The sequence below is a fragment of the Petaurus breviceps genome, unplaced genomic scaffold (genome assembly GCF_028583685.1).
Source record: "Petaurus breviceps papuanus isolate PSGF00001 unplaced genomic scaffold, PetGlider_PUasm1.0 174, whole genome shotgun sequence".
NCBI classification, from domain to species: domain Eukaryota; kingdom Metazoa; phylum Chordata; class Mammalia; order Diprotodontia; family Petauridae; genus Petaurus; species Petaurus breviceps.
The window spans coordinates 38,605,483-38,620,478 of NW_027185761.1; the positions used below are offsets into that span (position 1 = coordinate 38,605,483).

At 35.0% G+C, this 14,996-nt stretch overlaps 1 protein-coding gene across 2 annotated transcripts in view; it reads left to right on the forward strand.

Annotated features, from left to right (window-relative positions):
- The window catches only part of CNTN3 (contactin 3), a 449,736-nt gene extending 435,233 nt beyond the window's left edge, over window positions 1-14,503 (forward strand). For both annotated transcript variants that reach the window (XM_069084081.1, XM_069084082.1), the window contains 3 exons: window positions 5,771-5,883; window positions 9,116-9,284; window positions 12,514-14,503. In XM_069084081.1, coding sequence (XP_068940182.1) covers window positions 5,771-5,883; window positions 9,116-9,284; window positions 12,514-12,617 — 386 coding nt within the window. In that variant the 3' untranslated portion in view covers window positions 12,618-14,503. The remainder of the gene's footprint in view (window positions 1-5,770; window positions 5,884-9,115; window positions 9,285-12,513) is intronic.
- Window positions 14,504-14,996: the final 493 nt, after the last annotated feature.

Below are 14,996 nucleotides of genomic sequence, written 5' to 3' on the forward strand. Positions count from 1 at the left end.
GAGTGTGAGACAACAACTTCAACAGCTCCATAAACTTATTTCTGTGGGTGCTCCTTTGACCAGGGAAAGTTGCAATACACCTATGCTTTCTCTTCATGTGCATTCTTTATCATTCAGTAAATCTTCTAAAAGCACATTTACCCATGTTGTTTGTTTTGTTTAACATTTAATCAATGCCAATGCAACCTTAATGCTGTCTATTACTTGCTTTCATGATATAATCAGCCCATGTCTTTTTTTCTGGCTATAAATGTCTTAGTGACATAACAACATTTTATCATAGATTTAGAGCTTAGAAGGCATGTGAGAAGCTATCTTCTTCCAACCCCAAAGCAATGATCCTGATCTGGCCAAAAAAGGATTATTTGGGGGAAAAAAAGAAAATGAAACCAAGGGAAATGTTTAAATATTGGAAACAAACAGGTGGATGATGTCAGAGGGTACAATTATTCTTTTTTTTTCTTTTTTTGCTTTTGGAGGGCAATTAAGGTTAAGTGACTTGCCCAAAGTCATGCAGCTAGTAAGTGTGTCAAGCATCTAAGGTCTGATTTGAACTCAGGTCCTTCTGACTCCAGGGTGGGTAATCTATTCACTGCATCACCTAGCCACTCCCAAAGTGTACCTTAGAGTTAAAGAAATGGATTTTCTGAGAGGTGAATGACTTTCCCAGCATCAGAAGTTAATAATAGTGGATTGTATTTTCATGTGACTTTAAGGTTTTAAAGGCACTTTACAAATATATCATTTCATCCTCAGAACTGAGAGGTTGATGCTACAATTATCCCCATTTTACAGATAAAGAGGTTAAGTGACTTGCCAATGTCACATGGCTAGGAATTGTCTGGAGCCAGCTTTGCATTCAGATTTTCCTGACTTTAGGTCCATTGCCAAATCCACCCGCCACCACCTACCTACTTATTAAGTGTCAGAGTTGGGATACTTCTCACAAGCAAATGATTTTTAATAATACTCTACATTCTGCTTATACCCACACAATGTTTTTTCATTGCCATTTGGGTTACCTCTAATTGTGATTCTTCACAGACCATGGTAGTCCATGATCAACAGCCATGTAACATTTCCAAGAGGTTAACAATGTCACAAGAATAGGCATTTCAATCAGGAAATAGATCGGGATCATAGAAAATATTTGATCGTTTCCCGAATGCAACCTGGCTGCATTTCCTCTTTTATTCAACTCTGAGTTCAACTTATTATCCATTTGTACATATGTGTACAATACCAGGATATCACGATGTAGTCAATATACATTCCTCATCAGTTGTTTTTTCTTTGTAGATGCTAGACTTATCTCTTTAAATGACCACGAATCAAGATTTCAAGGCCCCTTGGTATTTCAGAGCTTGATACAATCAGCACAGTGTCTTCTTTTACCCATAATATGGACTATGAAACCTCACCATTTATAGGAATTTCCTTTTCTGCATGGACTTTGTGTAGGCGCAGTCAAAAATAGTGGTGACCTTCTTTAGTTTTCAAATTTCTCCAAATTGCATGGCTTTCTTTATGTTGGCAAAGATTATTGAGAAGTTTTCCTTGTGGCTGTATTTATAAAGGAAGCTTGAAAAATATTAATAACTTTTTGCAAGAAATATTTAAAGCTACTTTTTGATCTATTGAGTCAAATGCTTTTGTGTGATCAGCAGATAATAAAAGATATTTGGATCATGTGTTCCTTTCATAAACTGGCCAGAACCTATTTTTCCAGGCCCGAAAATGAAAAATCCAACCTCCCACACTCCACAGTCCACACACTTGGTCTTCTCTCTATTTCTCAAACATGGTGTGTGTATCTTCATACTCGTCAATCTCCATGCCTAGAATTCACACTCTTCTCACATTTCCTCAAAGACTCGCTCTCTTCCTTGAGATTTATAGCAGGCATTATCTATTAAGTATAACTAGCATTTTCAAATTGCCAAAGCACTTTAAAATATCTCATTTTAATATTATCAGTATCACTAACATTATGTAGAGCTTATTATATGCTATTCTTCGTGCTAAGGACTATATAATTTTTATCTGTGTTGATCCTCACAAAAAACCTGGGAGGCAGGTATGATTATTATCCCCATTTTATGGATGAGGAAATTGAGGCAGACAGAGGTCAAATGACTTTTCCAGGATCACACAGCTGTCTAAAGCCAAATAATAACTTGGATCTTCCTAATTCCACACGTAACACTCTATCCATTATGCCTTTCTATTTCTACACAAAACCTTCTCTGATGCCCAGAAATGGTAGGATCTTCTTTCACTATCTAGTATCTAACGCTTTCATATTTATTCTGTGTATATTTATTCTGAACATATATGTATTATATATCATCTTCCCTGATAAAATACAAACCCTTGGAAGTAGTGATTGACTCCTTCTTTGTATTTGTATCCCATTTACGTAAGAGAATCTTTACCACTACTTAAACGCTTAGTAAATACTTGATTGAATCTCTAGACCTCTCAGTGCATCATTTCATTTTAAATATGTCATCTGCAGTAGAAAATGTATGGAGGAGAAGGTTGACCTTTCCTCATCTTCTGTCCTTATCAAAGATAACATATCAAACCAACTATAACACATGTTTTTTTTAAATAAAAATATCATGTTTTCATTTCCACTATCTGTGAATGTTGCTACTTCTTTGACATATCCTTAGTGCCTTTACCATTTTGTTGCCAAAAGCATGATTTTATCATTCATGCACTTGGTCAGGTCTTGTTGTTTTTCCTAACTATCTTAAGTGCCATTTTTACATCAATAGTACATCAAATACAGAGCTGTTAGAATTCAAATTAGTGATCTCCTGGTGAGAATAAATCCTTATAGAAACACTTTCATATCTTTTAAAATGTATGTGTATCTGTTTTTCTCCTTCCAATTTCACCTATAAATGTTCTTGAGGTAATACAGTTATCTGAATGCCACCCCAAGATTTCTGCCTCTTCATTTTCCCTGGGACTTCCTCCTTTCAATATTTTGTGAGTCAATTCTGATTTTTACATCATTTTACATCTGATTTTTACATAATTGTGACATCATCCTCCACCATGATATATGATGATGGATTTTAAACAAGAGGTGTCAAACATGCAATCTATAATGCCTTCCAAGTATGGCCCAAATCAGATGAAAATACAAATGGGAAATATTTAACAAAATAAATAACGATGCAATGGAACATAAGTAATGTTTTGTTTGTTTTTTTAAGCAATTGGGGTTAAGTAACTTGCTCAAGGTTACCCGGCCAGTTATTTCTGGGTGTGGTGCTGAGTGTCTGGGCCCGGGATTCGATCTCCAGGTTGTCCCAACACTGGAGCCGGTGCTCTTACTCGCTGAGCCACCTGGCCGCCCCTAAGCCATTGGGGTTAAGTAACTTGCTCAAGGTTACACGGCCAGGTGTTTCTGGGTGGGTGCTAAGTGTCTGAGGCCGGGATTCGATCTCCAGGTCTTCTCAACACTGGAGCCGGTGCTCTTACTCGCTGTGCTACCTGGCTGCCCCCATAAGTAATGTTAATTTGTGTTTTTCTAGGTCAATATGAGGCTTGTGGGTGATCACTTCTTTTTGAGTTAGAAACCACTGATTTCTTACTTTAGACACCAGTATCACTTCACTTGACAAGCTGTGCATTTCCTCGATACAGTAGTTTCTGTATTTTTTTAAGCTTCCTAAATGTGTTAAGTTTTACATTGGTTAAAACTTCTGTAAAACATGGTAATAATAATAACTAAAATTTTATCTCCTTTGTATTGTCCAGAGTAAGCAGGGTTTTTGTATTTTTTTTTGTCTTTTTGTCAATAGTTTTGCCGTCAGAAACAAGTGCTCTCAATTTTATTCTCCTCTCCAAAGAGAGTTTGCATCACCCTTGTCTTAGGAATGCCATTATGCATGGGATTCTTTCCAATCAGTTTTCTATCAACATCTTGTTCATTGAAAGGGATAATAGTTTGATAGGGACTAGGAATAGGGATTGAGGACATGTTATGCATTTCAAAATTACATTACATAGGCAACTCCCAGATCACAAAACCCCCTCAAAACCAATTCAGATTATCACATTGGCTGCAATTTAGAGCCATAGAGAATCACTAAGGACACTGAAAGGTTAAATGAATTTTTGAAGTTGCATAGCAAGTATGTGTTAGAGGAAGAACTTGAGCACATGTCTTCTTGGATCAAAAAACAGACCTAACCACCACACCATCCTGCCTCTGGTCATACATAAAACTTTTAACTTTTGAGTGCCAACAGTTAAATTAATACTTGCAATATTCTAAAAGCTTGTGTTCTTAGCATTATCTTTCTCCCTTTTCTGCCACTGCTACCATTAATAAAGTGGTAAAAGGAAGCCAGACTGTTCTGAGGGCCCTTTTGTACTTCTGTTTCTTTCACATATTTCCATTGCCAAAAGATTCACACTCATTTATTTTGTGGTGATAATCCTCTCCCATACTATTCCTCAGCTTAGTCTTTGGAGAATTTACATTGTGTGTCACCTGAAACCCAACAGGGGGAAATCACTTAATCTCCCTGGTCTCTCATTTTCCTCATTTGTAAAATGAGGGTGTTAGACTAAATGCCTTCTGAGGTCCCTCTGAGCTCTAGCTGTGTGATCTCAAGGTCAGACTTTGCAGGCCTGGAATGAGACTCCCTACCTCTTAACTGCTAATCCAGCATTGTTTCTTTTGCATTTGGTCTTTCTAGACCTGATTAAATGAGGTTATAAATAAGTCTTCACCTCTTTGAAGGCTATGCATTCTCTAATGGGAGCAGACCAAGTATACTTTTCAAAATTATGCCTCATTGTTCTAGTGCCTTTTAAAAATGTTTTCTCAAAAGCAGAATAAAAAATTAGAAACTGACACCTTTAAAATATGATTTTTCCTTGCCTTAATTATCATGTCAAAGGGAATACAATCAGTACTCTTTTTTTTCCATTTGACATCTTACTCTTGCCCTCACTTACGTCCCTAAAAATCATGTACACTTCATTAATTGCTTCCGTTAATAGCAATTTCCACAGGTCTCTGGACTTGTAACAAGTAGTTGGATATACTCAGTTGTATGGTTAAGGTAAAAGGACCATCTACCAAAATGGATAGCCATGGACTCAGTGATCAGTTGTTCATTTGCATTTGTTTTGTTTTCTTTTAATTTGGGACTTTTTGTTTATTATGTGTTCATTTTTATCATTTGGGTTTATGATATAAATTCTAGGAAATGCATTGCTGACACAAATGAGATTTACTTATGCTCAAATATATTATGAAAATACTAAAATATGCTGTTTCTTTTTGCCTTTGTTTAAATCTTAGAAAGTCAATATTATAGAGTAGACAGAGAGAGAGAGAGAGACCTTAGATTTGAGTGGACTTGGGTTCATTTCCTGTTTCTGATCCATATTTATGATTATGGACATTCAGTGAATCATTTACTTTTAAGACTGAGTATACTTGACAATGAGAGTCAGTGGAGGGGATTTCCATACTGGGAGGAACCGGCACTGATAAAGTCACACACTGAGAAAAAAAAGTCTCAGCAACCCATGAGAGTTTGCCTAAAAAGCAATATTTATATCATTATTTTCTCTCCCTTCCTACCCACAGTTCAGCTAATAGACTCTACGGCATATATATATATATATATATACACAAGACACAACAACAATCAGCTATTGAACCATTACCCACAACTGCATTGCAAATTATCCATGTCAACGATTTTGAAATGTTTTCATTTTGTGTTTCCAGCACCTAGTCAACCACCAGGGAACATTGTCTGGAATGCCACGGAGACCAAGGTCTTCATTAATTGGGAACAGGTCAAAGCAATGGACAATGAATCAGAAGTAACTGGATATAAAGTAAGTCAGTGTCAGGTAGCAGACAGAAACAGTTGCAACTTTTACAACATTTTCTTCTTACATACCTTGTCAAATATTTCATCTAAAATATGTTGAATTTAAAGGTATTTTCTGCATTCTTTAGAAAATAAGCAAGCATTCAACATGTGCCCAAAATGTGCCACGGAACTATGCTAGGCCAAGAGTCTGTTGTTGAGACCTGAAATTCCATGCAAAAAGGAAACTTAAAAAAAATGTCTAGTTTCAATTATATGCTACATGTGTGTTTTGCTCATTTTCAGATGCCATTTTGAGATTTCTTAAATTGGGCTGCAAATTTGTGGATGGTGCAAAAAGTTAATTTCACTATGCAATAAATTTTAATATTTTATCACTTCTGGTGCTTACTACAAAAAAAAGTAGATTATGCTGTTGTATACAAAATGAATAAGTATTAGAAAATTTATTCATTAAAGTCTCATTTGGGAAATATATTCATGTTTTGTCTTTGGATGATATGCTTTCCTGAAAATTTATTCCATAAAAAATATATTTGTTGAGGATGGTTTGCATTTGGGGAATAGAAGCCTTTTTCTGCCTTATCATCCTTGTAAACTTCAAGCATGATCCATTTCTCCAAGGGATCTGTGATGTCACTGATTTGAGTATTTCTTCCAATAATATAAATTGAAACTCATGCCTATTTAACTATTAGATCAGACCCTAGTCTATGTTTTTTCCCACCACAGAGTGAGATTGGTAGTGGGGGTTGGGGGTGTGGGGAGTGTCTAGACAAATTTTCCCACTCTTTTAGGATTGCCTATTTAATAGACTGCCCCTCAATTGTACCTTGTTCTTGCCAAGACATTTATTTCTGGTCATGTCATTTTTCCAATAGCCTTTATACCTTCCATTTCTCATTTAATTTGTGCTGTGATCTGTTAACACCCACAAGGTGCCTCTCCATTGTCCTTTGGGTGATTGTCAATTAAAATTCTTTGTACACTATACTATCCCATGAATAACATACATGTAGGACTCAAGCAAATCATTTATTATTGATAGACTGCAAGAAATTGATACCTTTTTAATGACTGTGATTTTAACTGATAATACATATATAAACACGACCTTAATTAATTCATTTCTTAGTAATTGTCCCCTATTTATTTTTCAGGTTATTAGTTCACGTATATCATATGTTTAGGTCTAATCAGAGACAACACATTAAGACTTTTTGTTTTCCCCTATTTTTTTGGCTAGTGAAATTTGGCAGGATAAACAAACAGATGGCTTTTCATGCCATTTCTTAGACAGTACTAGGGCTCCAGGCATGAGTCTTGCTTTTCTCTGTCTCAGGGATGAATAGTTCAACCTATCAGTCAGTTGCCTGTTTCAAAAGGGGTAAAATGAAATAGGAATAAAATATTTTCTTCTCTTTGGAGTGGATCTCAGCTTGGAGAAGGCCGAAAAGTCTATTGTAATTAAAATACCTAGATAAGGGATCCCAAGACTTTATGGAAAGGAAGGTCATAATGTCCTACAGCCTCAGTTTTTTGCCCCATGGCCTTTTAAAAGCCAGTGGGTAAATCACTAGCTGCCAAAAACCAAACAATCAACAAGCAGAAAAAATAGACCCATGAGATTTGGGTACATAAACATATTTTCTCGGTTAAGCATGACTCTTTCCTGTCCTCTGGGGTCCAAATTAAATTTAAAGTTGAAATATTGCTAATTTGATCACTTTAATGGAGCCATGATCTGCCTGGCATAATGACTTATTACTTCATTGATGCATATCTCAGCTTCTATAAGTTAGCAAGTTCTCTTATTCTTTCCCATAAACCATCCATAGAGAGCCTATTCAAGGTGCTAAAGTAGTAGAAGTAAGATATACTGTGTAAGATGTTGTTACACTGAGTAATCAAGTACAGAAAAACTCATCACCACTAGATTATGTACCAACCAATAATTTGGAGTTGGGGGGTTCATGGCAATCTGAAATAAATAAACTTCCAAATTAGCCCTCCTCAGTACTATGTGAAAAGATGGGTAAAGAGGGCATTTAGAAACATGTAGTTCTTAGGTTTTTTACATATATTGATTTTAACAAATGTTTATCCTACACTGAAGGGCTTGATGCTGTATTTTTAAAAAGCCAAAAAATGGTTATTTAATTTCATAGTTTTTTTTCCCTCTACCAATATAAGATGAAAATTGAGCCAATGGATTTTTGCTGTACCTTAAAATGTTTGGGAGCCACAGTAAAACTGTATTTAACAAATAACAATCTTATGGGAAATGAGAAATTTATTTTTTTAATGGATATGGCACCAAGACATTGATATAGAAATTTTCCCAAAGGAAATAAAGATCTTTGTGGCTCCCTCTTGAGTAAGAGCAGTTGGAGAGGCCAGTATCTCCTCCCATTCATTACATCCCCCTACAAGGCTTCTCATTGTTGGTATGAGGGACAGAGCCATCATTCACCTTCAGATGAATCTCTTAAAGAAGCAGTGAACATCTCCCCTCATATAGACTATGGAACCAGAAAGTGCTACTAGTGAGAGGCTTTCTTCTTATTCACTACAGTTGTCGTATATGTTTATTAACCTAAAAAAGTTTATCTCTCTACAACTCATATTCTAATTCTAACCCCTGACTGGGCTTTAATGATCAATATCCAATCCATCTCTTTTATTGGGAACAAAAGTCAATTGTCCCCTCATGGAAGACCCCCAAGAGTCCTTGGGATAGAACCTAAAATGGCCACCTTTAGCTTGACCTAATTATTTTATATTTGTTCTTTTGGCTTTTGAGTTTATGACCTAGAAGATGAAAAAAAAATCAGTGGCAGGAGAGATTTGTGCTTGTTTTGGGAGAGATGACTTCTTAACACTTCAGGAAAGGATTTCAAAATAAATGTTTTCATTTAACTGTGCATTATGACATATCAGATTAATGCTTAGGAAAAAATAGTTCCACTAATAAAAAACATTAGATTCCGCTAAATATATATTCGGAAGTCATACATCGAGTAATGCAATTTTAATATACAGTCAGTTTAATTTTCTTTTTCCTTTTGGAGGAGCCATTAAGTCATTTATTCATGGGTAGATGACTATTTTGCTAGTATGGGCAAAAAAAAATTACTCTCCCCACTACACACCCATGTGCACACATGCACTCAGACCAGAGACACGTTATTGCAAAAGAACTGATTGCTCAAAAAACATCCCTTTATATGTTATAGGTATGTTACAGGACAAGCAGTCAAAATAATATGAACATACTGAATACCAATAAAACATCGGCTGAACTTTTGCTGCCTATTAATGAGGACTATATTATTGAGGTAAAGGCATCGACAGAGGGTGGCGATGGCACTAGTAGTGAGCAGATCAGGATCCCAAGAATAACAAGTATGTTATCATCATATATATTTCTGGTTGTGGATGAGATTTTAGTGAGTTATTGTGTGTTAAGTATCATGATGGGCAGAGCAAAGTTAACTATACAAATCATCTTTTTTCTTCTTTTCTTAAAACTGGAACCAATGAATCATGATGAAGTGTGGAGCATTGGGGAATGATAATGGGAAGAATTGGAAATTGACCAGAAAGAACAGAGTCATGTGGCATAATAGAGCCCTGAATATGGAGTCGGGGGCGGGGGGCTGAGTTCATATCCTGACTTAAGAAACTAGCTGTGTGACCCTAGACAAGTCACTTATTTTCCTTCAGCATAGGTTTCCTTATTTGTAATAATAGTACTTACCTCACTTGATTGTTAGGAGAATCAGAAGAGGTAATACATGTGAAGCACCTTGTAAATCTTAAAGTTGTCTATAAATGTTAGCTATTATTAGTTAAAAAAAATGTCAATAAAATCCCTTTAAGTGACAGTTCAACCTAGGCTTAAGCTTCCTCTGCACTCTGTAGAAAGAAATGTTTTGCTAATTAAATTAATTGTGCAAGAGAGTATTTAACCTATGGACAATCTTTTTTAAGGTCATTAGCATTCTAATTGCTTGTAAACTACTAATTACAGATAGATCTGATCTCCTCATTTAAGATGGTCCACTGGATACTCTCCCTGGTTGTTAGCAAATAATTCAATTTATACAAGTCCTTGAAAGGAAAAACAAAGCCATTGCATTTCTTTGTAAAGAATATTTTTGAATTCATACTTTTCATTCATTGTTATCATTTACATAATTAGTCCATATTAGTAACACTTTACTATTTCAAGAAATTAAATTAGAAAAACAGTTAGAAAATCATCATAAACTCAAATTTTCTGCATTTTTCCAGTTTCCTAGTAATTTTTATCCAAAGCTTTGGCTCCCTAGGGTCATTTTTTTTTCAGGTACATACTGCCATTAAATCCTTTATTCCCAAAGTACAGGTCTGTCCATGTCACTCCCCTGCTCAATAAATGTTACTGTCCCCCTATGACCTCTAGAATTAAATGCAAACTCATCTGTTTGGCATTTAAAATCCTTCATAACCTTACTGATGCCTATCTTTTATTCCTTATTACAGATCACTCCCCTTCATGCCCTCCATTTTCCAGCCAAACTGGCATTCATACTATTTCTCACATACAGTGTTGCATCTCCCACCCGGAGCTTTTGCATAGACTACCCCCAGGCACAGAATGTTCTACTTCCTGACCTTTACCTCTTAGAATTATTATTTTGCTTTAAGACCAGCTCAAATTCCATCTTGTACCTGACCCTTTTCTAATCCTTGTAATTGCTGATGCTTCACCCAACTACCTCCTAAAATATCATCATGTATTTATTTTGTACATATATAAATGAATAAATATTTCTCTAATGAGAGTACCTTGAAAATACACACAGACAGAAAATACACACACATTTATATTGATATAGATATTATTGCAGAAAGAGATACTTTCATGTATTTATTTTGCAGATATATATGTATGTATATCTACATCTAGACACACATACATATATGTTCTCTGAGAAAAGCACCCTGAAAATGCATGTCTATTTATCTATCCATCTATCTTTCTACCTATGTGAATATATTGCTTCTTTCATTAAAACATAAGATCTTTGAGAGGGATGATATTTACTATTAAAAAGCAAGATAATGTCTTTGCTCAAGGAGAGGAAATGATTGCTATTACTATACAAAAGAATATTTAGTAGGAATTTGGATGGATGAAATTTGGTAAGACATAGATTTCTGAACAAGAGAAAGACAAGGATTCCAACTAATCAGACATTGGGTTCTGTGCCAGAAGGGGTTGTACAAAGTTTTCCTCTCTGAATTTTTTAAAAGAATTCTTCATGTTCCAGGGGAATGTGAGGAGTCAGATCCTATAGCAGTGATCTCAGATCTTTTAACTAGTGCTCTAATTAAGTAGATTTAAAGTTTTTTTTAAATGATTCTATATTATAAGTAGAAAAACTCTAGGAATTGTGTTGACGGTAATGAATGCTTCTTCATTAAACACAAAGCCTTCCCAGGAAATGTGAGTCTCCATGATTTTATGGGGTAGGAGCTATTTTTTTCCCTTTCAGGCTGCTGAATCATGGATGGTCCTTCCCTCTAACAGTTTGAGAATTGCTGAATTGGCACAGAACGGTGTCTGCAGGAGGCTAGCATTATGAAAATGGAGTTTGTATTGATTTTTAGGCTAGTGCCTTTGCATTATATGATAATTACTTAGCTAGAAGTATATGAAAACAAACAAATGAATATTTTCCTTGTGCTCACCTAAAGGACTTTTCATCTAGAGAATAGTCAAAGACTATAAATTAGGTAATATGTGTGCAACAAAATGAAAATTGGAGGGAATCTTTCCAATTTAATTGAAGCCCAATAATGCTGGGTGAATAAAACCCAACTTACTGTATTTTGATTTATTTTTTCTGGTCTGATCTGATGTGATTTTGATTGGGCTTAGAACCAAGATTTCTTTAGTTTGGGGAGCTCCCAGTGAGGAGCTTCCTCTCTCAAGTAATGTCAATCAACATTTTCTCTGCCAGTGAGAGTCTTAGAAAGCTTATCTGCTGCCCTGAGAGGTTAAATAGATGACTCCTGTACACACCATGTAGCAGAGGCAGGGCTTGAACAACAAGGCTGACATTCTCCACAACCCCAGATTGATCGTTGTTGCTCAGTCATTTGTCAGCCATGTCTAACTCTTTGTGACCCCATTTGGGGTTTTCTTGGCAAAGATACTGGAGTGGTTTGTCATTTCCTTCTCCAGCCCATTTTGCAGATGAGGAAACTGAGGCAAATGAGGTTAAGTGACTTGTCCTGGGTCATTCAGTAGTAAGTGTTTGAGGCCGGCTTTGAGCTCAGGTCTTCCTGACTCTATGCCTATCTACTGCACCACCTGCATCTTCCCCTCCCTGCCTCCCACCAACCTTATGCCAGACTACCTCAAAAAAATGTTTTATAAAAATATAAATATTTAATATTTTCTAGAAATGTTTAAGGAGAAGATTGAAGTGTAAATAAGGTGAGGCAACATAATAAATCCTTGTCATAACTCAGAATTTATGTTGGATTTTCTACCTCGTGTGAAAGTCATTACATTTGTCAGGATACTGGTGCTGCCATCATAATTCGATGTGTGTGATTTTTTTTTCCCCATCTGTTTCAGATATGGATGCAAGAGGGTCTAGTTCAACAGTCTGGAATGCCTACCCCTTCTTATCAAACTGCATCACCATATTACCCATATTTCTTGTGAAGAATCTTTGGTGATACCGATTTTCATTCTCTAGGAAATTGATAGGTTACACCAACCCCACCTTTTAAAAAAGTGCTTTCTTGATACACGGTGATTATGCATGGTTTTCTCTGACTCTCTGTTTTTACATATTTTCTATTTCACTGTAGGTTAATAATACAAATACAATTTTGTAAAAGATTCAGTAAATCCTTTTAGAGGAATCTGAAATGCCTTAATACTTACTTGATGAACCAAAGGAATTTACATATTGCACCCTTCAGATTTTTTCAACCAACATGATTATGTGAAAAATCCAAGCATTGCCTAAGAATGCAGCTCACAGAAACTCAAGTCTTTAACTTGCTCTATTTTTCCAATAATCGTATTGTGATTTGACAATTTCATCAGGTGCTATGCCGACTCATAAACTGTAATCCACAGAGAGAATGCTATTTGTATGTATTTCCTAGAGTAGCCAGGATTAATTTGATCTATGAAGAATAATGTGTTTGCAAATTACAACTTGTAAAGCTCCCATTCTTTGAACTTCATTATATTTTGGTACATTTGAGATCACATCAGCTGGAGTACCCCTACTCATGTTGGGGATCTCAACACATCTATGTCTGCTTATTCTGGGCAACTTATGTCCATTGAGAAATGGGTAAAACATGTTATGCAATGTGTCAATTATTCACTTGGTCATTTTATGAAGTGGAAATTTCTATAATATATGATTTTTCCTTGAGGAAGTTTTCATTCCTTCCCCTTGAACAGTGCTTCAAAACAAAAGATCTAGAAAATGGAGAATATCTTGATTCTAAACTAAAATATTAAATAAAACTATGTTCTGCATTCTTCACATCTGTATTTATTGAAACTCATTGTTCTATCAAAGCACATTTCACAATTGCTAAACTTTTTCACTTAATCTTTTAATGAGATTATAGCAATGCTAGAGATTTTATTATGTGAAACTGACAAGATCTTTTAGCATTCATTAAAAAAAGTTCTAGACTTGTTTTCCTAGCAATATGTAAAGAATATGTAAAAATGAGCACATTCAGTTACAGCCATTTCAACAACAAATTCAACTGATATTCCATTTCACAAGAATTTTTTTTCCTTGTTTTTACTTCCAAGGATATCAGAATTTGAAAATATGAGAAAAATTCCAATAAGGATTAGTGAAATTCTGATATCACTGTGAAACATCTCCATATGCTTTTAGAGATTAAATTTATGAGAAAGTTATTGTATAAAACAGAAAAAAAATGATTCACAACTTTCTTGCAAGATTTGTATATACTGTATATACCTAGAAAAATATAAATGGCTGGTAGCTTTTCATATGGTCATGGTTGTTTCCTACAGGTCACAAATTGGGAAAATAACATTTCTCAATCAATCTGTATTTCCTGCCACATGTAAGAAGGTTGTAACTTTTTAAAAATTATTTTAGTAATTGCTACAATACATTCATGTAATTCCATTGCCAAGATGGCCATCCTTTTGTTTCATTTCTCTTCAAGTTATATATCTCTGTGAGATATGTACCAAGTATCTTGTTTCACATTGAAAAGTATGAAATTTCTCCTTAAACTGCTGTGTGTGTATCCTATGGTTATCTGTATTTATTATTTTCTATTATTCTAATAAAATTTATAATACTGGAAAATGCTGGGACATTTTAAAGTATGTTAAAGTACAGACTCTAGCAATGAAAAGCAGAATATGTAAAAAGGTCAAAAGTGAGATAAGTGTATATCCTAATGGCTTTGCCTGGTTAAAGCATCATTCCTTGTAATTTCCTGACATTCTGATTTTTTTCTTTCTTTTAAAAAATATTTTAATACACTTTAAGCCATGTCTCAGTACTTGCTTGATCGACCTTCCTAATAAATACTTCTTTTTTTTAGTCAGTGATCTTTGTTCTTTCAGCCTTTTTATATTTTGGATCAGAACTGTGGTGTTCACTTTACTTCCGCTGAAGTGACTTATTCTATCATGCCTCCTCTTGGTTTTATTAGTAATATGTTAACATTATAATTAATTCCAGCATATAAACAGCCCTGGAGGCAGTCAGATGGGACAGTTGCTAGAATGCTGAACTTAGAATAAGCAGTACCTGCTAAGTGACTTTGGTCATTATATTCTCTGAGCCTCAGTTTCCTCTTTTGTGAAACAGAGATAATAATAGTACATAATAATAATTGTGATGATGATGCTGACAATGAGATAGCTTAAGCAGTACTTTAAGCCTTACGCATTTTATTGAATTATGGTTATCAATATTTTAAAACAAGAGTAATAACAATAACAAATTAAGGAATTAATAAATTATCCTAGCAACAACCCTGGAAGTTAGGTGCTATTATTTTTTTTTTTAAGCAATTGGGGTTAATTAACTT